Source organism: Bos javanicus, chromosome 19 (assembly GCF_032452875.1).
Source record: "Bos javanicus breed banteng chromosome 19, ARS-OSU_banteng_1.0, whole genome shotgun sequence".
Taxonomy (NCBI): Eukaryota; Metazoa; Chordata; class Mammalia; order Artiodactyla; family Bovidae; genus Bos; species Bos javanicus.
In genome coordinates, this window is record NC_083886.1 from 57,083,090 (window position 1) to 57,110,031 (window position 26,942).

Consider the following 26,942-nt stretch of genomic DNA (forward strand, 5'->3'; position numbering starts at 1 on the left):
TGCCGTCTATGGGGTTGCACAGAGTCGGACACAACGGAAGCGACTTAGCAGCAGCAGCGGCAGCCCTTCTAATGGATGTAAGGTGATGGCTCATGGTGGTTTTGATTTGCATTTCCCTAATGATTAGTGCCTATCACCTGGAGGCTCAGATGGTAAAGAATCCGCCCCTCAATGCAGGAGACTGGGTTCAATCCCTGGGTTGGGAAGATCCCCTGGAGAAAGGAATGGCAACCCGCTCCAGTATTCTTGCCTGGGAAATCCCATGGGCAGAGGAACCTGGTGGGCTACAGTCCATGGGGTCGCAAAGAGTCAGACACAACTGTGTGACTAACACTCTCCTTTCTAATGATTACTGCAGACTTACTTCAAAAATACACCATTTCATTTAGTCTTTGCAACAGGCCTAATTGGAGCTTCTCTGGTGGCTCAGGCGGTAAAGAATCTGCCCGCTATGTGGGACCTGGGTTCCATCCTTGGGTCAGGCAGATCCCATGGAGAAGGGAACAGCTACCCACTCCACTCCAGTATTCTGGCCTGGGGAATTCCATGGACAGAGAAGGCTGGCAGGCTACAGTCTATGCGGTCGCCAAGAGTCGGACACGACTGCACCACTTTTACACATTCACAGATGAGGGAAGAAAGGTTTAGAGGGAGATTAAGCTATTTGCCCCTATCTCCCAGCCATAACGACAGAGCCAGAATTAGAGCTTGCAGTGCCATATTGCAGAGTAAAGGTTCACAGTCTTCCATGCTTCAACAGTTCTCTCTGCTCAGACTACTCGAGCGCGCCCCAAAGTCCAAAGAAGGGCACAGATCCCCATGCATCTGAGAGTTCCTGCATTACGGCCGGCTCCAGAGGATGGCGCAGACAGAGGCGGTCCCCTCCCAGGCGGGGTGTTTACTTCCTTAGGGTGGGAATCCCATCTCCCAGGTTCCCGGAGAGGAAGACACTCCGGGATGCAAAGGTCTTATCCAACGGGGTCTCCCGCGCAGGGATGCAGGAGGTGGGGGCCGGGGGAACATCTCAGGGTCCTCTATCCAAGGAAGACTGCCTCCAGGAGACCTTAACAGCTACCGCGTCCTCACGCCTCCAGGGCCCTCAGCCCTAATCCCGCCACCGCTGCAGACCCAGAATCGGCATCCACGCGCAGGCGCGCTACCACAAGTGCCCGTTGCCTGCGGGCAGGGCCGTCGGCGGCGGAGTCCGCCGCTATCCCGTCAGCCAGTCCGAGCCGGCCGGGCTCTCTGCCACCCGCGTCGTCTCGCCTGCTCTATCCCGTCCTGCTCTGCGGCGCATGGGCAAGATGGCTGCTGAGAAGCAGGTTCCTGGAGGTGGCGGCAGCGGCGGCAGTAGCGGCGGGGGCAGCGGCGGGAGCGGTGGTGGACGCAGTGCCGGAGGAGAGGAAAATAAGGAAAACGAGCGGCCTTCGGCTGGCTCGAAGGCACACAAAGAATTCGGGGACAGCCTGAGTTTGGAGAGTATCCTACAGTAGTCGGGCCTAACTCGGCAATGACTACGTGTCGATCTGGCGGGCCGGCGGGCTGGAGAGGCGGTGGGGCCGCCTCATCCTAGGCAGGAGAGGCCGAGGGGTGCACTTGCTCTCGCCCCTACTTTTGGGGCACTTAATAGTTCCAGGGTCTGCTCTTCGACTGGCTTTTCTTCGCATCTTCTCTGCTCTCCGCGCTGGGGAACGTTCTCTTCTTTCAGTCGGCACCAGAAAATTGGGCAGTTTTCGGCAGTTTCCCCGCAGTTGCCCAGTTTGGGGAGGGGCTGGTGGTGGGGCTGACACAGGCCACTCTGATTAAGTTGGCACCTGGGGCCGCTGAAGTGGGGAGAAGGAAACTGCAGTGTCGGCGTTTTGGCTTAATAGTTCTGTCTGACAGCCGTCGGAGAGTGCATAGTAAAAAGTAGTTTGATGCTCTGCAAGTGGAAGCGAAGGTTGACTGTTGCAAGGAAAGGCTTATTGCCCGTTTTGAATATAAACCATCAAAAATTGTTAACGTTACTTGTGTAGTTCTCTTAATATGCCTCGTAGGCATTTTGTCTTGTCGAGAGTTATTCAGATGAGCTGTTGAGGAATCGGTTTCTAGTTTTCATCAGAGTATATCACAGTTGAGTGTTTATGGTATTAGTTTGTGGCTTTTTGAAATGAAAATGTAGGCGAATTTGTGAAATAGTACATGTAGCTTGACTTTTTAACATACTGAAGTTTTTCAGCAGATTGAAGTTTTACTTTTTGAACTGGTGATATCCTTCCAAATGGATGTTAGATTGCTCTGATTTTACTACAGATCTTGTACACGCTGGTCTCGTTTTAGTTGTTGACATAGCCCTTTCAGTGTTCAGTGTTTTAAAATATTCCTATAAAGAAGCATTGAGGAAACTTTAAAAGAAAACTAAAATGGTAGGCAAAGGTCGTTGGACTTCCAATATTTGGGACATAATCTTAAAATATTTTTAAAATTCTTCAAGAGGAGAATTTGGTCAGTGCCTTTTCTTTTAAAAGAAAAACGTATTTTAATGCAAACTGTGGCCTGCTTTTGTTGGCATGTGCTTGCCATAGGCGCAGACAGCATCACAGCTGTTAAGGAAAGTCAGGTTTGGCAGTTGTAGAAGGTTATGCAAATAGACTAGTAGTACACGTCATTCATAACCCGAATCTGCTTAAATGAGTAAAAACCCTAGGTCCAGGTATAAATCACTGGGAACCACCCCAAATGTAGTCAGCATTTATCAATAGAATCCAGCAGCTTTATTTAAATTGTTGGGTCTCGTTAATCTTCAATGACTATGGATGCCCTCCTTTTCTAGTTTGAAATAGTAACTGAAAGTTCAGGCTTTCAGGTTTTTTACATGCTTAGCCCTGTCCTCCTGAGAAGGCAATGGCACCCACTCCAGTGTTCTTGCCTGGAAGACCCCATGGACGGAGGAGCCTGGTAGGCTGCAGTCCATGGGGTCGCTAAGAGTCCGACACGACTGAGCGACTTCATTTTCACTTTTCTCTTTCATGCATTGGAGAAAGAAATGGCAACCCACTCCAGTATCCTTGCCTAGAGAATCCCAGGGACAGAGGAGCCTGTTGGCCTGCTGTCTGTGGGGTCCCACAGAGTCGGACTCGACTTAGCAGCAGCAGCCCTGTCCTCTGACAAGGTAGCTATTGAAAGTGGTCACTAGAGATTTCACTAGTTAATGTACTAAGCATTTTAGAAATGTTTAATGAACTGTGATTTGATACAAACAGATTAATGGTACTAATATGGGTGAATGTTTTGGATTATTTCGATTCTTGGCACTGTAAGCTTTTCCTTAATCTTGACTCTAGTTCTTCAGATTATAAAGGAATCCCAGCAGCAGCACGGTTTACGGCATGGAGACTTTCAGAGGTACAGGTTAGTATCACTTGCAAGGTGTAGAGACATCTCTGGCCTTTTCAGACTTGGTTTGCCTTTGTTACTACCCTCACTACTGCGCCTTACCAGAAAGTATACCTGGAAAGTCTATATCAAATTCTCAAAAAGATACTTACTTTTCAAATTTAAGAAGAGCGAATCTTTTTATCCATTTTGCCTTAAGGTGTTGCAGATACATGGAAGCTGCAGGCGAAAATAACAAGGAATTTGGTGTGTGTGTGTTTTTTTTTTTTTAAGTTTAACCATGTTACAGAATCTGGGTTATATCCCAGCTCTTAGCATTTGTTCTTCTGATTCCTGTCCTTGTAGTTTTGCTTTTTCTGAAACATGGCCTTTCGTGACCAGATTCTCTCACCTAACACATTACTCAGTGGTATTCCATTGCAGGGGTGAATCACAGTCTGCTTTTATCCCCCAGTTGAATGGCTGTTGGGACTCCAATTTTTTTTTTTCCTAGTTATTATTAATCTTTTTAATGTTCGATTTTCAATTAGATCTTTTGGTAATAAAATATAACATAAAAATGACTTTGTGTACATTTTAGTCCATATTTCTGTCTTTTAGTACATAAATGTATTTGTGTATGTGTGCTACCAAATAGTATTTTTGTTCTTCTAGTCTTTTTCTACGCTTTTTTTCCCATAAGTTTGCTCACATTGTGTATACAACTTTGTATCCTGCTGTTTTGCTGGACATTATGTATTAAGTATTTCTCCATGTTTATAAAAATGTTCTATACACGTGATTTGTATTAGTTGTGTTATAACCTGATACATATCTATATCAACTATATAGACATACCATAGTTTATTTACCTGTTCCCCTGAGTTGGTTATTTATATGGTAGCCAGTTTTATAGGCTTAAAAATTTTGTTCCCGTGACTCTCTGATCATTCCTCTTTGTATTTTTGATTATTTCCTTAGTGTGAAAGTAGACTGTCAGTTCAGGAAGTATGACCATTTTTAAGGATCTTGATAAATGGATTGCCAGAAAATTTTTACCAATTTGCTTTTCTGTCCATAATGTGTGTGTTCCATTTGATTTTTATATAAAAGGGTAAGTGATAATTAAAGCATAAGTATGAATTAAAAAAGACCTATAGTTCATAGATTCAATCAGACTTTTTTTTTTTAATAACCCATTCCGTGGTAGCTTTAAGACTGAGATGTTGAAGTTACCATTTAAATATCATTTTATATTATAAATTTTATGCTGTTTTGAGTAAGAGTGGTAAAATTTTGCATGTACTTTTACACTAGCTTAGTCAAAATACTTTTATTGCACATCTATATGTTAGGCACTGTACTAAGACATTGGGAGAAATTTGAAAATAAAATCATCTTTGTACTCAAGGAGTTTATATTAGTGAAATATGTAAGAACATGATTATAATATTCTCAAACTATAGTGGAAGTAAGAATTAAAGACTGCATGAGTACAGAAGAGAGAGGCTTGGCATAAGAGGTGGGTTTATCGTATTTCTTGGTGATATCCTCATTCACCTCATTTTTCTTCAGATATGCTTATAGTTCCTTTCTCCATGTCTTCCTTGTCATCACACTCTCTCCGTCAGGATGCCCCTTCTTCCCTTTTACATCCGTCAGAATCCTACTCATTCTTTCAAAGCCCACCATAAGTCCAGTCCAGTGAAGGGGGTTAACAAGAAGAGAAAGGTTACTCATGTCACTTTGGATTTGCCATTTGCCTCGTTTTTGTGGTTGCCATTTTATCTTCATGATTCTCTCCAACTTGAGTGTGGTTCTTTGAGAATGGGCACCGTGTCCTCTGTCTCTTCATGTTTTCTGTAATTCCAGTCATATCGCCTTGCGTGTTTGCATTCAGTAAACATTTGCAAGAGGATGGTGGTATCTATAGCAACCATAAGTAGAATATCCCAAACTTTTGACCTTGCCTTATTATAGAACTTACTATTGAAAGTACTATCAGCTTAGCTGAATGGTTTTTGGTTGTGGTTTCTTACAGGGGCTACTGTTCGCGTAGACAAAGACGTCTTCGAAAAACACTCAACTTTAAGATGGGGAACAGACACAAATTCACAGGGAAAAAAGTAACTGAAGATCTTCTGACTGATAACAGGTATTGACTGCTCAGTGCTGAGTATCTCTTGTTAATACATTTATTGAACAGTTAGAGTGTGACAGATGTCGTGCCACACACTTGAGTTATTTCATGTGGTTTTTGTAGCAGCTCTGTGGAATAGGCATCTTTACTACTCCTTCTCCATTATGAGGAAACTGGGACTTCCCTGGCGGTCCAGTGGTTAAAACCCTGCACTCCCAATGCAGGGGATACAGGTTCAATCCCTGATCAGGACATTAGGATCCCACATGCTGCACAGCATGGCCCCAAAAAACAAAACAAACAGAAAACAGGCTCAGAGAGACTCTGTAACTTGTTCAGAAATAACTGGTGGAATGGTAAATGTTGAAGTCAGTGATTAGACTAATAACCTCATTGGTTATTAGGTAAGGTTTCTGGAATGCAAATTTCAGTGTCTGTTCAGTTCAGTCGCTCAGTCGTGTCCGACTCTTTGCAGCTCCATGGACTGCAGCACGCCAGGCCTCCCTGTCCAGAACCAGCTCCTGGAGTTTACCCAACTCATGCCCATTGAGTCGGTGATGCCATCCAACCATCTCATCCTCTGTCATCCCCTTCTCCTCCTGCCTTCATCTTTCCTAGCAGCAGGGTCTTTTCAAATGAGTCAGTTCTTTGCATCAGGTGGCCAAAGTATTGGAATTTCAGCTTCAGCATCAGTCCTTCCAATGAATGTTCAGGACTGATTTCCTTTAGGATGGACTGATTGGATCTCCTTGCTGTCCAAGGGACTCTTCAAGAGTCTTCTCCAACACCATAGTTCAAAAGCATCAATTCTTTGGCACACAGCTTTCTTTATAGTCCAACTCTCAACATACCTCCATGACTACTGGAGAAACCATAGCTTTGACTAGACGGACCTTTGTTGGCAAACACACCTTTGTTGGCTGCTTTTTAATATGCTGTCTAGGTTGGTCATAACTTCTCTTCCAAGGAGCAAGCGTCTCTTAATTTCATGGCTACAGTCACATCTACAGTGATTTTAGAGCCCCCAAAAATAAAGTCTGGCACTGTTTCCACTGTTTCTCCATCTGTTTGCCATGAAGTGATGGGACTGGATGCCATGATCTTAGTTTTCTGGATGTTGAGCTTTAAGCCAGATTTTTCACCCTCATTTTCATCAAGAGGCTCTTTAGTTCTTCACTTTCTGCCATAAGGGTGGTGTTATCTGCATATCTGGGTTTATTGATATTTCTCCTGGCAATCTTGATTCCAGTTTGTGCTTCATTCAGCCTAGCATTTCTCATGATGTACTCTGCATATAAGTTAAATAAGCTGTGTGACAACATACAGCCTTGACGTACTCCTTTCCCAATTTGGAACCAGTTTGATGTTCCCTGTTCAGTTCTAACTATTGCTTCCTGACTTGCATACAGATTTCTCAACAGGCAGGTGGGTGGTCTGGTATTCCCATCTCTTTAAGAATTTTCCACAGTTTATTGTGATCCACACAGTCAAAGACTTTGGCAAAGTCAATAAGCAGAAGTAGATGTTTTTCTGGAACTCTCTTGCTTTTTCCATGATCCGGCGGATGTTGGCAATTTGATCTCTGGTTCCTCTGCATTTTCTAAGACCAGCTTGAACATCTGGAAGTTCATGGTTCGCGTATTGCTGAAGCCTGGCTTGGAGAATTTTTAGCATTACTTTACTAGCCTGTGAGATGAGTGCAATTGTGTGGTAGTTTAAACATTCTTTGGCATTGCCTTTCTTTGGGATTGGAATGAAAACTGACCTTTTCCAGTCCTGTGGCCTTAAATCAGTATATCTCAAGTGAAATCTGGCCATATATAGAGTACTACCTAAGAGTTTTGTGTTTCATTGCTGAATGTATACATGGTGGTTAACGTGACAGGATTACTCTATCAAGCAGTGTGTATTAATAGTCTGGGGGTCAGTTTCTCAGACGGCCTTATTTGGCTGCACCAGGTACTAGCTGTGGCATGCAGGATCTGGGTCCCTGATAAGGGGTGGAACCTGGGCCCCCCCTGCATTGGGAGTGTGAAGTCTTAACCATTGTACCACCAGGGATGTCCCTGTATATCTGTATTTAAACCAAGAGCTCAAAAACAAGAGATGCCAACTCAAGATCGTTTATATATGTGTAACTCAGCCATAAAGAGGAGTGAAATCTTGCCATTTGCCGCAACATGGAGGAACTTGGAGAGTATCATGTTAAGTGAAATTAGAGGAAGACAAATACTGTGCATTTTCAAGTCTATGTGGAGCCTAAAAAACGACTGAACAAATAAAACAGACTTATAGAGAACAAGTTGGTGGTTGCCAGAGGGAAGGGAAGTAGGAAGGAGTCGGTAAAATAGGGGAAGGGGATTAAGAGGTAAAGACTTGGAGTCATGAAATGATTCCCCAGTCATGGTTCATGGGGATGTAATGTACAACATGGGGTATATAGTCAGTGATCCTCCTACCCTGCATGTGAAACTAACGCAGAATTTTGAGTCTGTGGTACTTCAGTAAGGGCTTTCCAGGTGGCGCAGCGGTAAAGAATCTGCCTGCAACGCAGGAGACGTAGGTTCCATCCCTATGTCAGGAAGATCCCCTGGAAAAGGGATTGGCTACCCACTCCAGTATTCTGGCCTGGAAAATCTCATGGACAGAGGAACCTGGCGGGCTACAGTCTATGGGGTCGCAAAGAGTCAGACACGACTGAGCAACTAACAACAGCAAGTCTGAGTTTGCCAAGTTTGAGGTGGTAGCAGGTTTTTCAAAGAGATGTGTCTAGTAGGTGATTAGAAACCTACCGGAGATGCTGATTTGGGAACCATGGTTGATGCTGTGAGAAGAGCAGCTCCGAGGAGGAAAGCAAAGGAAGGCGTAGGGAAAAGTTGCGAGGCCGAGGATTGTTCCTCAGAGGATACCCGAGTCTGGTGCTCCTGGCCTTTGCTGTTTTCAGTTGGCCTGTTCTGTCTCTGATTTAGATATTTGCTTCTGGTTCTGATGGATGCTGAGAGAGCCTGGAGCTATGCCATGCAGCTCAAACAGGAAGCCAACACCGAGCCCCGAAAACGGTTCCACTTGTTGTCTCGCCTGCGCAAAGCCGTGAAGCATGCCGAGGAGTTGGAACGCTTGTGTGAGAGCAATCGTGTGGATGCCAAGACCAAGTTGGAGGCTCAGGTTAGTGTCATAACATCAGCTTTGCTTTATTGTGGAGATTAGAGATGTGACTTTAAAAATAATAATAATACAGTTAAACAGAACAGATTCTCTTTCATTGTATGTTGATAATCAGGGGAGGAAAAAACCTAATCTTGCTTTTAAAAGGTGAAGTTGGCTCTTGTTTTTGTTTTTGAGCTCCTGGATTTTAAGAATTGGCTCTAACTTTTAAGAAAGCCCATGCTTCTTTTGATATGTATGTGAAAAACTTACATCTGGGAAGTTCACAAAGTAAGAATATTGTTCTTAATGAGTATTTGAAAAGGGATGGAAGAGATTTCAAGTTTATATTCAACTTTTGATGCTAATGGTATAGCCCAGAAGTGGGTTGTTAAATAAAACAAAGAGAGCAAATTTTCTTTATTTTGAAGTTCTCTCCTAGGAAGTAAATGAATCATAAATCACCCACGGGTCACATTTTATTCGTGAGACACATTTTTTGATTTTTTTAGAATCAACCTGAATATCTATTCTTGATACCAGAGTTTGAAGCGAGTAGGGTTGGGCTGTACCCTGGTTCCTGGGTACTGAAGCAGTGTCTCTTTTCCTGTCACCTCACAGGCTTACACGGCTTACCTCTCAGGAATGCTGCGGTTCGAACATCAAGAGTGGAAAGCCGCCATTGAGGCTTTTAATAAATGCAAGTAAGTCCTCTGGCCCAAAGGCTGTGGCCAGTTTTGGTAGCAGTCACATGCAAGCTGCAGCTCAGCCAGTGATTGCTTCTGTGAACGTTACTACGGTTTCTTTCTTTTTGCCTTCTCTTGAGAAATGTGGGTTGTTCTCTTTCAGCCTCAGAACTTGCTGGTTCTGGTAGTTGATCTGTGTTCCTTGTGAGTTTATCTTCTTAAAGCGAGGCTGCTGTGAACCGTGATGTTCCTTGCCTGGCAGGACTATCTACGAGAAGCTGGCCAGTGCCTTCACAGAAGAGCAGGCTGTGCTGTACAACCAGCGGGTGGAGGAGATCTCGCCCAACATTCGCTACTGTGCCTACAACATTGGTGAGCGGAGCTGCGCAGGGCAGCGACAGGCGGCCTGCAGAATCTGGAGGATGGCTTTAACTTTCCTCCCTTTCCCCCACGTCCATCTTTGGTGTGGGTTTGCATTGATGAAAAGAGTACAATTGTCCGCATCAGCTCTGCTCGACATCCAGAAGGCAGTTCCCTAGCTTCAGTTTTGGCCCCGCCGTATCTGTGCTCACCCTGAGCCTTGTGAAAGGACTTAGGATTCATTGAAATGCGCTGGTGGACAGGGACGAGCTTGGAGTTGAATCTGAGAGTTCTTGAGGAAACAACCAAGACCTTTGAGAGTTTTCCACTCAGTCTCTCTCTCTTTTTCTCAGGGGACCAGTCAGCCATCAATGAACTCATGCAGATGAGATTGAGGTCTGGGGGCACTGAGGGTCTCCTGGCTGAAAAATTGGAGGTAATCTAGTATGCGCGTTCTGTGAAAAGTCTTCGGTTTGAAAAAAAGTCCAGTAAAAGAAGTAACACATAATCCCCTCATCCAGGGATAATTGCTATTGATCTATGCATATTTATACCTATCTTTAATGAAAACTTTTTGTCACTTAATTTTTTTTTTTTTTTTGCCATGCCTTGTGGCTTGTGGGATTTTAGTTCCCTGCCCCAGGGATATGTAATATGTTAGTTACAGGAAGAGACAAACGATAGTTCCCAGTGAGCTTCACCTCGATCACTTCCATCCACGGTTGAAGCTTTAACATTTTATAACTACTTTCTAGGCATTGATCACTCAGACGCGGGCCAAGCAGGCAGCCACCATGAGTGAAGTGGAATGGAGGGGCAGGACGGTTCCCGTGAAGATCGACAAAGTGAGGATCTTTTTACTGGGCTTGGCCGACAACGAGGCCGCCACCGCCCAGGTGAGGAGCTGGGCCTGTTCTCTTCTCTTGGTGCGTCTGCAGGTTGTCCTTGTGTGTTGAAGATACGATATTTTGTTGCTGATTAGGATTTGGGTGACCATCTCAAGATGCATGCTCTTGAGTAGAACCCTTTTGAAAGCTGAGTTTATCGAGGAGTTTTCCTGTGTAGAGGCCAAAGAAATTGACAGTGACAGCCTTCGGTGAAAATGGGAGTGGCAGAGGGCTGCTTCAAGTCAGGGGTGACATTTGGCCCAGCAGGTGGTGCAGCAGCGTGGCTGTCGGTCTTGTGTCTCTCTGACCTCTCATCCTCACCTTCCAGCCCTGAAGGGTCACCTCTTGTCCCTGGGTCCTTGAAAGACAGCCTGGCTAAACCCGATCTGCTTGTTTTACGTGTGGTATTTATGCAGTATTCATGCAGAGCTGTACTGCCCGATGCTCCTGCTGACATAATTATTACCTGATTGTGGGTGTGAACACCCAAATGAGTTCCAGAAGAGAAGAGATTCCGGTGATCTTGGTTTGTTTGGAGTAGACAGTGATGAGGCATTTTTTAGAGTTCCTTCTCTGTATTAGGCGAAGAACATCTGAAAAAAAGACCACGCTACTCCCTGTGTCTCCAGCCTCAGCAGGGACCAGTGGCGTTTCATGAGACTTCACAGCAGGCTGCTGTCTCTAGAGGGATATGTGTGTGAGGCGCTTTGCTAGTTGTGCTGACGGGTTGTTAAGTATCCAGGTCTTTCAGTGACTTGTTCCAAAGTGGCTCCTTTGGTTGGGGGTAGCTTTCAACAACTGAAGGATTTCTTTGCGCCTTTTGTCTGTATTGCATATGGCCCCTCACCTCCACCTTTATTTGCTTACAGGACATAAGATTAGAACAGTACTGGAAAGTTGAGTTTTCATTCATCTAAAGGACTAAACTTTTTCTGAGAGCATTTCATTGGCACTTAAGAGTATAGAGGTCTCTCTTCTTGACTAGGGCTGATAGCAACCATTTAAATTATGCAGCTGGATACATACTGGAAGGAGAGAACTGCCACAGATCTGTGCCAGGCATCAGTGACAATCGGGTAGGAATTCTGGGTAGAATAGGGAGCGGGGACGGAGGGGGGCCAATGGGGGCAAATAAAATAGAGACTCCTAAGGAATGGGGCCACAGACACAGATCAGGTAAAGGGCAGGACAAGTTAACATTTACTAAGTAACTTTAAAAGTTATTCATGCTTGCCATTTATACAATAGAAGTGTTTATAAGAGATCAGCCTACAGTCTGACTTCCTGTATACCTTCGCTGATACTGCATTGTACTAAAAAGGAAAATAAGCCCTTCATATTTGCAAGATATCACTTTTTTGTTAGAATTAGACTGAGATCCAATTTCACATTTTTTTCACTAACATGTTGTAAGGATTTTTCATGTTCTGACAAATTATTTCACCAAATTTTTTATTACCTGGTAGTCACCTGGACAGACACCACAGAGACAAGCAGGAGTGTAATGATCCTCCTTTATGTCCTGGATGCACTGCTTAACGCTCTCATGTGTTTCTCTCTTCCACCCTGTGAGGTGGGTGATGCTCATTTTACGGATGGGAAAGCTGTCACCTGTCCATAACCATATCTGATAGAAAGGAGTGCCTGCATTTGAAACCATACCCTTTTGAATCCAAAGCTCGTGTTCCTTGAAGTTTCCCACATAGCCTTAGATTCATCAGGAAGGTTAGGAACAGGATCGTTTTGCGTGGTTTTGGTGAAAAGCTACATGTAATTTCACTTAACAGAAAAGCAGAGTCCTGGGCCCCTGACTGAAAAAGTCGAATTTTAATGGAAATCTTAATGGAAAAAAGTAGTCCTTCACAGGAGAATCCTCTCCACTTCAGAAGGTTACTGAGGGTAGGGGTTTCCCACGTGGGAGGAGAAGACACAGGCGTGTTTTATCTGAATTTACCTTTCTTTTGCTTTTTTACAAATAGAGAATAAAATTTAAATGGGGGAGGTGTTTTTGCCTTATTCATAAAGTAATTCAGATTGGGCTAAATTAGACCAGGTGAAAAGCATCTCACAATTGCACATGAAGCTGTTGCCTTTACAATTGAAGATCACTTCAATCGCATGGTGACTAGTTGAGCTTTGTGCACATATTAAAAGGATTACTCTCAAACTCGGGTTTTGGTGTAGGTGAAGGGCTGACTTGTGGATCTCCAGGTCATAGTCCCCTTTACAAAGCAGCTCAAAGAAATTCCCTAGTGGTACAGTGCTTGGGAGTCTGCCTTGCAGTGCAGGGAACACCAGTTCAGTCCTTGGTTGGGGAACTGGGATCCCACACACTGCGGAGCAGCTAAGCTCGCACAGCACTAGAGACTGGTGTGCCGCAGTGAAAGAGCCCGCGTGCCCAAACTACAACCTGATGCGGCCAAGTAAGTAAATACTAAAAAAACAAGATTGGCCAGCGTTTTGATAATATTGGCAAGAAAAAGCAGTGACATGAGCCTTGAATAGATAAAGATTCTCGTGGTCAGTCATCTCATCACGGCTGCCGTTAGCTTTGTGTTCCCACCTCACCTTCAGTGTGCACGTTTCTGTTGTTAAATATGTTCTTTTTAAAAGTCCTTTATACAGATAATGGCAGGTGGTTTTGTTTAGGGTTGGTGTCAGGGTTATACATACCTTGTAAAACAAGTTTGGAGATGTTCCCTCCTCTGCTTTCTGAAAGAGTATGTAACTTTTTGTTTTCTCCTTAAATGGTCGTTATAATTCACTAGTGATACTATTGGGCCTGGAGTTTTCTTTGTGGGAAGATTTTTATAATTTGTTTTTGCTTGTTTTAAAAAATATATAATTCCTTTACGAGTTGGCGGGCTATTCAGATTTTCTGTTTAATCTTGTGTCGGTTTGGATTTTATATTTCTAAAGTAATGTATTAATTTCATGTAAATTGTTGGTTTTATTGACAGTTTATAATATCGTCTTATTATAGTGTTCGTAGAACCTGTAGTGTTATCTTCTGTTAAGTGCCTGGTTAATATGCTGATTGTGGTGAATACAGTTAATTGTGGTCTTTAAGGCTCTTATGGTGAATTAGGATCGCTTGAATATCCGAGACCTTTAAATAATTTGATTGAGCAAACAAAATGTGTATTAATCCCAGGAATCCCATTAAAGTTTTAACCTTAAAAACAGATACATGCCTGATACGCTGCGTCACACATACACCAGGTCAAGCCAGTAAGGAAATAATTTAAGTACAGTGTCAAATGAAGTTTGGTTAAACCCTTAGGTTTCAGGCGTAGCTCCGTGGCTGATTAACTGTGTACTGAATTGGATGAGCCCTGGGTTATTATGCATGGGAAAGGCCCTTTGGCTACTCGGAGCTAATGTCCAGAAGAACTGCGTGCTCGCTGGCACACTTGGCAGGTGATTGGCCAGTTCTCCTTATTGCATCGAGTTGTCCTCTGCCCAGGAGACAGGGCTTCTCACTGCCGCGTTTCCTAGCCCTGCTGCTGTTGGTGTTTCCCACCCTCTGGGAACTGGGTTGGAGGAATCTGGTAGCCCCCCGCTTCTTGGTTGCTTGTAGAGGTTTTTATGACCTTTAAATACTAAAACAACAGTTTACTGAAAAGCAAGAAGAAAGAAATAATTCAAGGAGATAATACTAAACTGCAAAGACTGGAGCTGAGGCTTAATCAACTGCCAAAATCCAGCTGCAACAGCCTTCCTTTCTTTAGCCAAGCTTTAGATGTTCATGTCTTTAATATTGTCTTACTTTCTCGTTTGTTTTTATTTTGCTTTGTTAATACCTGATCACGCCTGAATTGTCTTGGTGGTGATTTGAGGATATCATGCAGCTGGGGGTGGGGGCAGGTTAAAAATGTCTATAGGTTTGATGATTCTCATCCTCAGGTTATGACTAATACTTTAATATTTGACTGGAAGGAGATCACTTCTCCTTTTTGTTAAAAAAAAACAGTCTATTTTTACGTGAGGTTTGTGTCCTCTTTACTCGATTTCTGTTTGTTTTTTCCTAGACCTCACTGTGCCGAGGGAGGCTGGGCTCCCATTCCCTTGGTTCTCCTACAGGTGTGGTGGAGAATGTGGTTGGACTCACCTTGGTGTCTCTGTCACACCAAGTAGACAAGTGAAAACTGTCTGGGAGCTCTGTCTTTAAGAGCTGAGGGCCTCGCCTCAGGACACACACAGCTGGTTTTCCTCGGCCTTGAGACGTGCCTTGGTGCTGTGGAACAGCACTTCTGAGAGTGTGTGAAGTTGATCTCAAGCTTGTTTATTAGTACTGCCTTGGAGAAGGCAATGGCACCCCACTCCAGTACTGTTGCCCGGAAAATCCCATGGACGGAGGAGCCTGGTAGGCTGCAGTCCATGCGGTCGCTAAGAGTCAAGACACAACTGAGCAACTTCCCTTTCACTTTCCACTTTCATGCATTGGAGAAGGAAATGGCAACCCACTCCAGTGTTCTTGCCTGGAGAATCCCAGGGACGGAGAAGCTTGGTAGGCTGCAGTCCCTGGGGTCGCACAGAGTCGAACACGACTGAAGCAACTTAGCAGCAGCAGCAGCAAAATGTGGTACTTCTGGGCTACGGGTTTCTCCCTGTCACAGGTCCACACGGGAAGGTCTAGGCCGGCCACAAATTCTTCTGCAGGGAGTTTGCTCGTGTGTGTGAAGCTGTTCTTGCTGGTTCCGTGGCAGACCTGAGCCGTGTGCATGTGGGTCCTGAGGGACCCTCCCTCTGCATACACGTGGAGAGGTGTTTCTTGCTCCACCATCCCTTCAGGATTACCTTTGCCTCCAAGATAGGTTTACAGAATAAGAGTGAAGTAGCAACATGTGTTTCAGGCTTCCTCTGTGGACATTTTGCCCAGCCCAGGGAGAACCGGGAGAGGTTCTGCTCCAGAGATGAGCGGTCTCTGTCCCTGCGCAGTGTGTCTGCATAAGAACAACACAGCCGACGGACGGCCTGTGATCCAGATCGGCCTTTCCCTTCATTGTGGTTTAAGACCTTTGTAAGATCCCAGGGGAATGAAGAATTTTCTGGAAGCAGAGGGGAGGGAGATTTGCTGCTGTTCAGTACCTTGATGCAGAGTGTCCTTATTCAAAGGGAATGAAGGTACTACCTGGCAGGAAAGAGATACAGCATTTTCACATCAGATTAATTTTTTTCACTTGAGCCGTTTCTTCCCTAGGAAAGGAGGCAGGTCCCAAGTAGCTGGTAAAACCAGTTGGCCCCTTTCTTCTACTTAAGCACTCACTGCCCCAACTGCTGAACCCCCCAATCTTAAAAGGGTGTCGCTGGCATGTTTGCTGGATTGCATGATACCAGGCTGGTGCTGGAGTTCATCTTGCCTGCTCACGACGTGGCTCTGGTATGTGTGTGGCTGGTCCGGGTCTGTTTTCACATCTTATTCCAGTTGTTAACTCTGCAGCTGCCCCGTTCCACAGGATTTATACTTTGAAAAACTTGGCTAGTTTGATTACATGAGTACGAAGAATCTTGCTGACTTGAGATCCTTAACGGTGTTTGGTGTGAAGTGTGTTTCTCCAGAGCCGGGCTGTCTGGTACGGTAGCCACCTGAACACATACGGCTGTTTACGTTGATTAAACTTGCGGGTGCTCAGCAGCCACCTGTAGCTGACGACACCACACTGGACCACGCAGGGATGTCACCGTCACAGAAAGTGCCAGTGAACAGCCCTGCTCTAGCCTGCAGTGTGTTAATGGTGTCTGGGTTTGCCTTTATAAATTTATAGAATAGCCATGCCCCTGATTTGTTCCTAAGTTACTGAACAACAAGAAAGTCAAGTAACTGCTGCTGCTGCTGCTAAGTCGCTTCAGTCATGTCCGACTCTGTGTGACCCCATAGACGGCAGCCCACCAGGCTCCCCTGTCCCTGGGATTCTCCAGGCAAGAACACTGGAGTGGGGTGCCATTGCCTTCTCCGAAGTCAAGTAATGTATAAATAGAAAAATATGTTTGATTTATATTGGGTAATTTACAAGGATGTTTTGTTTTGTTTTTTTCTTCCCCACACTGGAAACTGGGAAAAACATGAGAGCTCTTAAGAGAAGAAAAGGTTTTTCTGAAGGCCCCTCCCAACCATATCTTAAAGGAGTGGGCAGTACTGGCTTTTCTTTTGAGCTTTTCTGGAGGTCAGTTGAATGTCAAGAGATCAGATTGAATGTTAGTTTCTGTGGAAAGTCAAATATAATTATGGGAATGTTGATGTTCTAATGTCAGAGTGGGTCTGCCAGTAACACAAGTTTATCTCCTTTCTGCTTTTTGTCCATTCCCACCTGCTTAGTCAGATTCTTTAGATGATAATGTGGTTTGGCAGGTATTCAGTTAATGAATCACTTTTTGCCTTATCCCGGTTGGCTAGCAAAGGGGCAACGCCCTGTGCTCTGCAGAGACTGTTGTTAAATGCTTGTCAACTTCATCTGCCCTGAGATGTTCTCAGCATAGCCGTATGGAATAACTCCTGTATGCAGGAAAACCTCATGTGCATTTAGGAGAGAAATATATCTTTGGTTGGTTATTGATTAGTAATGTCACTCACCTACTTGGGACTTAGAGAAATCCAGTATCTACAACTCTGTTGGCTTACATTTGCAAGGGAAAGAAGCTTGTGCTGTGCATCACTCTGAGGTGGCAGTGCCCCAAATCTAGTCCATAAAGCTCCCCTGAGATGCCAGGTGCTGAGCACAGGTAGAGGCATTGAAGGAAAACAGTAGAAAGTTCTACGCTAGAGGAAAGATGAAAGCCTCTGTCGGTTGACTGTTTAGATCAGTGGTATCAATGCTTTTTTGGTATGTTCACTTTATATATATACACTTCTCATTTCCGTACAAATTAATGAATAAAACCATAAGGAACATTGTATATGATAAAGAATATTAACAGTTGAAATGATCTCTGATCCAGGCTGTTTTTTGGTTGGATGTGTGTATTTGTGTCTAACGGGAGGAATCAAAGCGCCATCATGCCCTCCTCCCATCAGAATACCATGACTTACTCAAAAAGAAACTCTTTCACCACCTTCTGCCTTTGTTTAGGCTGAGAGTGAAGAAACCAAGGAGCGTCTGTTCGAATCCATGCTCAGTGAGTGTCGGGACGCCATCCAGGCCGTGCGGGAAGAGCTCAAGTCAGATCAGGTAGGACTCTGAGCTGAGTCCCGGCTCTTGCTCTGAGTGAGGTCCTCTTTGGTCTGTGTGTCTCGTTCCCAGGCAGGGTCTCTTAGCCACTGTTGTATTTAGATGTGGCGATTGGCTGACCAACAAGAGAAGCCTCCTGTGGGCTCCACCAGGATGAGAAACTCTTTTCCCTCTGTCCTGCTTCTCCTAATGGCTTCATGTTTTACCTGTTGAGCCTCTGGTCTCAAATCCATATCTCCAGGTGGATTTCTCTAGCACTCCCTTTTTCTAATAATATCACTGTGATTCATTCAGGCATCTAGGCTGAAAACCTCAGAACCATTTTTGTCTTTCTTCCCTGTTGCCAAAAACCCTGTTTATTCTCCCTTTGTAATTTCCCTCTCCCTTTGTTCATTCCACCTGTCTCTATTTTTTCTGTTATGTCTGGACTCGTAGAGAAGACACCTGATTTTTCTGTCCAGGCTAATCAAGAGATCCTTAACGTCTCCACATCTGTAAGGTCTCCTGCTGTGTAAGGTCACATCTTCACAGGTTCCTCCCTTTAGGGCCATTCTTCAGTCAACCAGGAAGGCAGGAGCTGACAGCACGAGGCATAGACCTTGGGTCTAAGACACAGGTCCTAAAACGGAGCCGTGGCCTGCGGACCGTCTGCTTTAATGCTTTGAGTCTAAACACTGGACACAGGGGCCAGGAGGCCTTCCTGGCCGTTACTCTGAGTTCTCGTACACGTCTGGTTTTTCTTTGTCAGTAGAAACTGAGTGACCTTGTTGTTCCAGAAAAGCCCAGGAGTTCTCTGATATTTGAGGACCTCAACTTCCTAGAGTCTGTGCCTGTGTTGCAGGGCACTTTGAGGTCCACACCATTGAATGAGGTGGTCAGAGCCAAGGACGTAATCAGCCATTTTGTCTCTACCTTCTTACTTTCTGCAGAAACAGAGAGATTACGCCCTAGACGTGGAGTCGGGGAAGGTATCTAACCTTCAGTACCTGCACAGGTAAGAGATGTGACATTTTTACTTTTTAACCCTGCATGATGTGTCTTTGGAACAAAAGAGTATCCACAGTGTTTATGCGCATTATAGTTTATCGATACATATTAGAATATGAATGCATCTGTGCACATTTTCGCATACGGGATTTGCACATGTGTATTATTCTAGTATCTGTATGATTTCCTGTTTTTGTACAACAGAAGAACTGGAATGTAACTGATAACTTTGAAGTTCCCTGTGGCCCCCTTGCTGATTCCTCCCCCTCTTCTAGAGCTCACCGCTCTCCTTCTAGGAGCGCCAGGCTCCTAGAGTGACTCTCATCTGCGTTCTGAATGGCTTATTTTGTCCTGTCCACATTTAAGTTCAAGTTCAGCCCAACTTTAATTCCATCTAGAGTTTATTTTTGAGTGCAGTAAGCATCCGCATCACCTTTTTCCACGAGGGTGACAGACTGTTCCAGGGTGTGATTTATGGGCCGGTTTGTCCTTCCCCGCTGGCGTGCAGGCGGATGTTCCACACTCCCTGCGCGCTCGCTGTCTGGACTCTCTGCTCTGCTGATTTGTCTGTCTGCACTGACACCAGCGCCGTGATTTACTGTAACTTTATCATAGGTCTTGGTGTCTGGTCCAGCACGTCATCCCCCCACCCCCACCCCACCAGCTTTCTCCTCGGGCACATCTTGATTGTTTTTATTCATTTGCTCTTTCATACCCATTTTCAAATGGCCTTGTCAAGTTTAAGTTTTTTAAAGATGGGTCATTTTGTTTCACAGAAGAAAGGAGGAAGCACTTCTCCCCAGGTGCTCTTTCCATGTGACCTTGAAATTTTTAATGTCTTAGTCACTGCTTACAACTTTTTAGTGAACCTGGCAATATTTTCAGTCATTCCCAACCCCCACCCCCGGCCATTTTAATAAAAACAAAACCAAAAAAAACTCCTCTCCCTGCCTTAATCTCCATTCTTAGAGAATTTGGTATTATGTCACATTGACTGCCTTATGGTTCAGATGCACAGAATATTAGCAGGAACAGTCCTTATCTCCCTTCTGTTTCAACAAGCCCATGAGAAACAAGGCTGTAGGAGCTTAGGGGACGTGTTGGTAGTTAACAGCCACCAAGAGGCAAAGGCAGTTGTCAGCCTCCTAGCCTTGAAAGACCGGGAGAGCTTCAGCAGGGCTCAGGACACTTCCACACTGTGAAGCCCCCTTGCCCTGGATCTGTCTTCCCACCTCCACATGTAGCTGGTATAGGGATGGTGAGCAGTTAGGACCAGAGGCCAGCTTTGGGGTGGATTAAAGTCAGGAATCCAGTAGCTCTTGTATTTTAATAAAACTCTGGTATCTTAATAAAAATGTATCTAGATCCCTGTTCCACTCAGTGAATAACAGTTATTTGTTTTGAGAGTCTGAGTTTTCTGCAGAGCTCTAGGAAAGCCCATCTCATGACTTCTCAGATGCGGCCACTTTCGAGGATCCCCTGGTGGCCCAGGGTTAGTTAGGACTCTGTACTTTCAATGAGGGGGCACAGGTCCAGTCCATGGTCAGGAACTCAGTTCCCACAAGCCTCACGGTGCAGCAAAAAGCAAAAGAAGGGGCCAGTTTTAAGTCTTTAACAAATTCTTTTGGTATTTACTTGCATGTGTCTAAATGATATGTGTACGTTGCTACTTCTTGATCTTGGCTTTTAGCGTTTATTACCACTTTCTTCTACAGCCGCTCACCAGTTCTACTCCTGCTCTTCACCCTGAGCCCTCTGGCCTTCCACCTGACTCCTACACAAGCTCTCTCATTTCTGATGCTATTTTATTTATTTAGTCCTTATTTTAGGAACTAGCTTGCTATCCATCTCTCATCTTAAGGACCAGCAGTGTCCTCTGAAATTGGTAACTCTCTAAAGATACAGAAGATATAATTCAAATTAAAATCAAATTTTGTTGTAAGGCCTCATACGGGTCCCCTGCGAGTTCGCCACCGAACAGCAGCCAGAGTTGAAGGCCCTTGGAGGTTGAGGCCCAGGCCTGCCAGCCCTGCCGGGTGACATGCCCTCAGCCCCACAGCTCCCCAGAGCAGCCCAGCTTGTGGTCCAGTGCTCTTCCCAGCACATCCGCTTCCCTGAGCATCACCTGAGCTGACGTGTGGTCCATTCCAGCTATCTGACGTACATCAAGCTGTCAACAGCGATCAAGCGGAACGAGAACATGGCTAAAGGGCTGCAGAAGGCCCTGCTGCAGCAGCAGCCGGAAGATGACAGCAAGCGTGCCCCTCGGCCCCAGGACCTGATCCGGCTCTATGACATCATTCTGCAGGTGACCCCAGAGGGCTGGGAAAGCCTGTCCTGTGCGTGGGTTGGCTACAAAATGACATAGCAAAAGGGTTGTGATAGCCAGGAGCTGTTGGTGACTCGGTAAAAGACAGCAGTTCTTGTTTTCATACCAGTTCAGCCGTCCATAAACCTGATATCCAGACATATTGATGTGTTTTGTTGTTGTTTAGAGTCTTAGTCATGTCTGACTCTTCTGTGACCCTGTGGTTTATAGCTTACCAGGCTCCTCTGTCCATGGGATTTCCCATGGACAGAATACTGGACTGGGTTGCCATTCCCTTTTCCAGGGGGTCTTCCCAGCCCAAGGATCAAACCCATGTCTCCTGCATTGGCAGGCTGGTTCTTTACCACTGAGCCACCGGGGAAGCCCATGTGGATGTGCAGACACGAGTAAACCCCCTGGTATTCATTCACTGAGCACTTCCTGTGCAGGCTGGTCGCCCACGTGTCTTGACGTGTCCTGGGACCTGAGGCCACACTGCCTCGGCCCCCCTGGGAGCTCATGGGTGAGGGAGTTTGAGACCCCTGCCCACAGTCAAGGTGTCTGTGTAGGCGCCACACAAGCGGGCCATCTGAAATAAGAGTTCAGAGCCAGAGGGATCCCCTCCAGCTGAGCGGGTCCAGGGAGTCTCTGAAGAAGGTGAATTGTGACTGAGAGAAAGGCCACGTGGGCTCAGGGTCAGGAGGGCGGAGGTGACCCCAGGTGAGGCTGCGGCTGAGTCATTCGTCACAGACGTCCCCGTTATCTGAAGCCCAGGCTCGCTCTTTCTGCCCACGTCTGTCCTTCCACATCTTCTGTCAAACACTCAGTGTGGGTCCCCCTTTTCATGAGTTTTCCTGTTACATCTTTTGTGCAGAATTTGGTGGAATTGCTCCAGCTTCCTGGCTTAGAGGAGGATAGAGCCTTCCAGAAAGAGATAGGCCTTAAAACTCTGGTCTACAAGGCTTACAGGTAAGTTCCCCTGGGATGGGCAGGGCTCCCCTCAACCATTGGAAGGTTCTAGAAGCTTTGGGAGCACGTCCCTGGAAGGTTGGGTTTTGGTTTTTGAAAGACATGAGCAGAGATGAACGGTTATGACCTAGACATGTGGGCGGTGTAGGTAGCATTTGCAGCTGGACAATGTCCCTCCTTCCTGCCTGTCTTCATCTTCCTTCCTGTGCCTTAGGAATTACAGCTTTTTTGCAGAGTTAGCAATAAGTAAAAGACAGTGGGTCAGCTTTGGACCTACACTGTCAGTCAGCTCCAGTTTCAGGGAGGAGTCTGCGGGTTAGCCTGGCAAACTGGAACAGTGAAAATGGTGAAATCTCCCACCCCAGGGAATGAGCCTGACATTAAGAGACTTGACCATTTATTTAGCCTAAACAGCAAGGAAAGCCTTGATCTTGGGTGATCGTTGCTTAAGAATACTGTGGCTCTTTCCTTCCATCAGGTGTTTCTTCATTGCTCAGTCCTACGTGCTGGTGAAGAAGTGGAATGAAGCCCTCGTCCTGTATGACAGGGTCCTGAAATACGCAGACGAAGTGAATTCCGACGCCGGAGCCTTCAAGAACAGCCTCAAGGTAAGCCAGTGGCCTCGCCTGTTTCTAAGACCTGAGCAGTTGGCCGTGAGGCTCTGATGCCTTCTCAGGCAGGTCCTGCTTGGTCAGCCATGGGATGTGGTGCGCCCGAGTGCCCGGGAGCTGTGGGTGTAACTCGTGGCAGCGTTCCAGGCCCAAAGACGACTCAGGTACTAAGAGAGACGGCCTTCACCTGGTGTACCGCCCCAGAGCACTGTTCAGGCTCGGCTCCGTGTTAGAACTGCTTCCAAGGTGGATGTCTGGCTCTAATTGGTGTGGGATAAGAACTGGGGTTTTTATAATATTTATTTACTTTTTTGCACTGAGGCTTTTTTAAGCCCTTCAGTGATTCTACTCTGCAGCCAAGTGGAGAGTCACTGGTGAAGCCTCTCCACACGAGTGCGTGGGGACCACCAGCAGCAGCATTTGGGAGTTTGCTAGAAATGCAGATTCTCAGGCCAGGGCACAGGTCTGTGGGGTCTAAAAGTGGATTTTACTTTAGCAAGACTGCCAGGTGATAGGGTATATGTCAAAGCTTACGTGCCAAGCTGGTGTATTTTACAGATTTTTGAATGACAACTAGATTTTTAAGCTTATGGACTGCTGTGAGGTTACAGAGATTCTTAAAGCAGTGGCCCAGGGGACCCATGTATATTTTACAAGTAGAGACTATTCAGAAAAGCGGGGTTAAGGTTACTGTTACCAACGTTACAGCCAGTGTGGGAGTGTCTGCCTAGAACAGCCCTGGGCTCAGCCGTAGAGAAACTCTGGTTTCTGCCTTCAGAGAGCTTGTGGTTTTGCTGCAGCCGCAAGACTTGCATAGGACCCACCTCCGAATACAAAAGAAGGGAGCGAAATAGGAGTAGGTGGGAGGCGGGCGTGGGCAGTGGGAGGGTGACCAGTGTGGCAGCATGGTCGGGTGTGGTGGTGTTGGAATGTGGAGACAAACCAGTGTGGACGGTCTGTCTCCGGAGAGAAGTAAGAAGGGTGTCATGAAAGCCCATCTGCCCTAACATGCCAGGGTTTAGGTTAGGGGGGAACTAACAGGAAGCAGGCGTGAGGGGTGCAGCAGTATCCAGACCTGACCGATCAGTCCAGATTCTGCTAAGTGAGAAGCTGAGGCAAGAGAAGGGCTGTGAGTAGGGACTGAGGTCCTCGAGCCAGGCGGCCAGGCTCTGGGTCCCGGCCTGCGGCCACCGGGGACATGACTGGACACGTTCTTTGGCCTCTCTGTGCTTTGTCTTCTCACCTGTAAAGTGCAGGTACAGACTGTCTCAGGATTATCATGAAGATGAAATTGACGATTGTGTGGATTGCTTAGGGCAGTGCCTGGCACATAATGCATTTGGTGTATGATAAATGTGTTAATGTTATCTTTGTCATTATTATTATTTTCAGGCAGTATTACTTAAGACGTGGCATAGATTTCTCCCCTTGAAACAGGCTAGTTTCTGTGCATTGCTTTTTTTAATAGGGAAAATGTTTAAATTACCTGAAATCCCTGAAAACACCAGTCGGGTTACTTAGCTCGGGTTAGTTTGGTGCACCTCTCTGGCCCGGCCCCGGCTCACAGTTCCATGTTTTCCTCGTTGTTACAGGACCTGCCGGACGTGCAGGAGCTCATCACACAAGTGAGGTCGGAGAAGTGCTCCCTGCAGGCGGCCGCAATCCTGGGTGAGCCACACGCCTCTTCCCTGCGGCCTGTGTCCCCAGACTCCCCTTCTCTGCTGCTCCTCTTCTCTCCCACCCCCTGCACCACTGGTGTAAGACTGAAAGGGGTTGTTTCGGTTCATCTGTGAGATTTTAGTTTTTTCCTGCCATTTCCTCTGCCCCAGTGAGGCATCAGGTTATGTGGAAGAATCTAGAGGCACCCTGGCATGCGGTCCCCCTGCCTGTCCCAGGGAGCCATGCTGGCTGTGCTGGGCTGAGCATGCTGGTTCTGGGTGTGTAGTCTGTTACTGGCATGACTTGTCTGCTTTGGGTTGGAGAGGGCTGACTCCCCACAGATGGGCTGCCTTTACCCCTGGGGTTTAGGATCCAGGCGGGTGATAGGTATCATTTGAGCCTGTTGCGTTAAGTCCATGTTCTCACTGAATCCTGTGAAACTTTCAGATACAAACGATGCCCATCAGACAGAAACCTCTTCCCAAGTCAAGGACAATAAGGTAAGTCTGGGCTGTGGCTTTTGAAGAATAAACAGGATTTCGGGACTCCCTAGGAGCGTATGCTCATCTGTAGAGCAGAGGACCCTACGTTTCTCAGGAAACACCCTCCCTTCCCGCTTCTCTTACTCCGGACCTGAAAGCTGCCTGTGTAAGGTGCGCTAGGTGTCACGTAAATGGTCCCAGATAAAGTTAGGAACCTGCTGTGCACTCTGGCTAGGGGCTCTGGCTCCAACTCAGACATTGGACAGGCTTGTATCCCACTCCAGCCCACCACTCTCAGCCTCTCTAGATTTCAGTGACTCTCAGCTATGAATAAAGTGAGGACATAATAGCCCCTCACAGGAGGTTTGTGGGGATCGAATGTTCCACCGATGGGCAGTGATTAACTCTGGGTTCCTGCTTTGGTTTGACTTCCAGCCCTTGGTTGAACGGTTTGAGACCTTCTGCCTGGACCCTTCCCTCGTCACCAAGCAAGCCAACCTGGTGCACTTCCCGCCAGGATTCCAGCCCATCCCCTGCAAGCCTTTGTTCTTTGACCTGGCCCTCAACCATGTGGCTTTCCCACCCCTCGAGGACAAGCTGGAGCAGAAGGCCAAGAGCGGCCTCACCGGATACATCAAGGGCATCTTTGGATTCAGGAGCTAACCAGGCTCGTCCTCGGGGCAGGGGAGAGTCTGACTCTCAATCTGTGTTGTGAGAAAACCCCAGCAGGTTCCGTGATACTAAGTCCAGGTCCGCGTCGGCCCCGGGCAGGAGTGTACCATCCTCGGCCCCGCCTTCCTGTGTCTCGTGTGTGTGTACACTTCATTCCCACCCAGTGTGCTAGAAGGACACCCTGTCGTCTTCTGGTAAACGTGTGCAGGGCCCTGTGTCGTCCTCCCCCGGGGAGGGCCCTGCCACCTGGTCTCATCTGAGCCACGGTCAGGAATGTTTTCATGGGGTCCACACCTGGCCCGGCCGGGGGCTCGCATGCTTTGTCGTGTTTCTTCAGTACCATGGATGTGAATGAACTCATCCTTGCTGTGAGCACCCAGGAGCCCTTAAAGAGTTGGTCTGAGACGAGGAGACATTGGCAGCGTCACCCCAGGGTTACAGTCAGCCTTATTCCCCTCCACCTCCAAGCGAAAGTTGAGAAGTTTCAGAACAAGCAAAGAGCTCTATTTTTAGAAGAAATATGTTACCCTCAGAAATGATGAAAACAGATCTTCTATTAAAAGGCAAAGATGCTGGCTGCTCTGCCCGTTCTTTACACTCCCTCCTTCCCGTCTGGTCCCGGCTCACTCCTTGGGAGCCTTGTTGCAAAATCCTGTCCTGTCATGTGCTTCCTGGCTTCCGGGCCGCGTGGGTCTGTCTGATGCCTGATAAGAGTGTAGAGGCCCTACAGGATTTCCCCACCTGTAATTTTTATATGCTGTCATATTTAGTCAGTTTCCTTCCTTACTCTTGTTTTTTCTCAGTCACTTTTTTATCTCTATTACAGCATCAGCAATAGAATTCCCAAAAGCAAGGTCGGACAGCAAGGAATAAAAGTGACTTAACCATGAGATGCATGAAGCTCTGTGGGCTCAATGGTGCCACTGTCTTCCTGGTAGACCGCGGAGGGGCTTGCCGGAAGCGGTGGGAGGGAGAGCAGCTGTGTCTGTTAGACCTGGGCATCGGCACTGGAGGTGCTTGGGGAGACACACTCCTCTCCCTCTGGGGTTTGCTTTGGGTCAGTGAGCCTCAGGAAGCGGATTTTTTTCTTCTAATTGGAAGTTTCATTATCTGTGCTATACAAGTTAGGGATATCCTTTTCTCTGTCCCTACCTCTTGAAGGTACAGCGCAGATGACCTTAGGTTGAGGTCGTGGATCTTGGTCCCGAAGACCCAGTCAGTGTTCCTGATGGGCGGTGGGCAGAGTGCTGGGGACCTTGCTTCTCCCTCAGCCCTATCCCATTCCCCAGCGCCCTTGGCAGCCTCAGGCCTGGGGTATAAGGTTCTGCAGTCTCGGGAACCCAGTTCGAGGCTGCACTGTGTGGGCAGCCCTCCAGCCAACTTGGGCCAGTGTCTGTGGCACCGGGGGGGTGGGGGGGCAGGGTCCTATGATAAGGGTAGAAGGTCCTGTTCTCATCTGGGAAGGTGTCCGTTTGTCTTGCTCAGAGTAGGCCCTTCCAGGTTTTCCTACTTTC

General features: G+C 46.5%; 1 protein-coding gene across 1 annotated transcript; it reads left to right on the plus strand.

The window, feature by feature from the left end:
* The first annotated feature begins 1,269 nt into the window (after nt 1–1,269).
* Nucleotides 1,270–26,003, plus strand: SRP68 (signal recognition particle 68). The gene is made up of 16 exons (XM_061392784.1): nt 1,270–1,479; nt 3,324–3,390; nt 5,396–5,509; nt 8,464–8,659; nt 9,260–9,342; nt 9,587–9,696; nt 10,038–10,120; nt 10,440–10,580; nt 17,642–17,740; nt 18,670–18,734; nt 20,879–21,035; nt 21,910–22,004; nt 22,483–22,612; nt 24,208–24,283; nt 24,722–24,774; nt 25,192–26,003. The coding sequence occupies exons 1-16, from the start codon at nt 1,296–1,298 to the stop codon at nt 25,417–25,419; spliced, it is 1,881 nt and encodes a 626-aa protein (XP_061248768.1). The 5' UTR covers nt 1,270–1,295; the 3' UTR covers nt 25,420–26,003.
* The last annotated feature ends 939 nt before the right edge of the window (nt 26,004–26,942 follow it).

Coding starts and splice junctions, on each gene's coding strand:
- SRP68 (XM_061392784.1), top strand. CDS start 1,296: ATGGGCAAGATGGCTGCTGAGAAGCAGGTTCCTGGAGGTGGCGGCAGC. Junction 17,741..18,669: donor AAGAGCTCAAGTCAGATCAG/GTAGGACTCTGA, acceptor TACTTTCTGCAG/AAACAGAGAGATTACGCCCT. Junction 21,036..21,909: donor TCTATGACATCATTCTGCAG/GTGACCCCAGAG, acceptor TCTTTTGTGCAG/AATTTGGTGGAATTGCTCCA.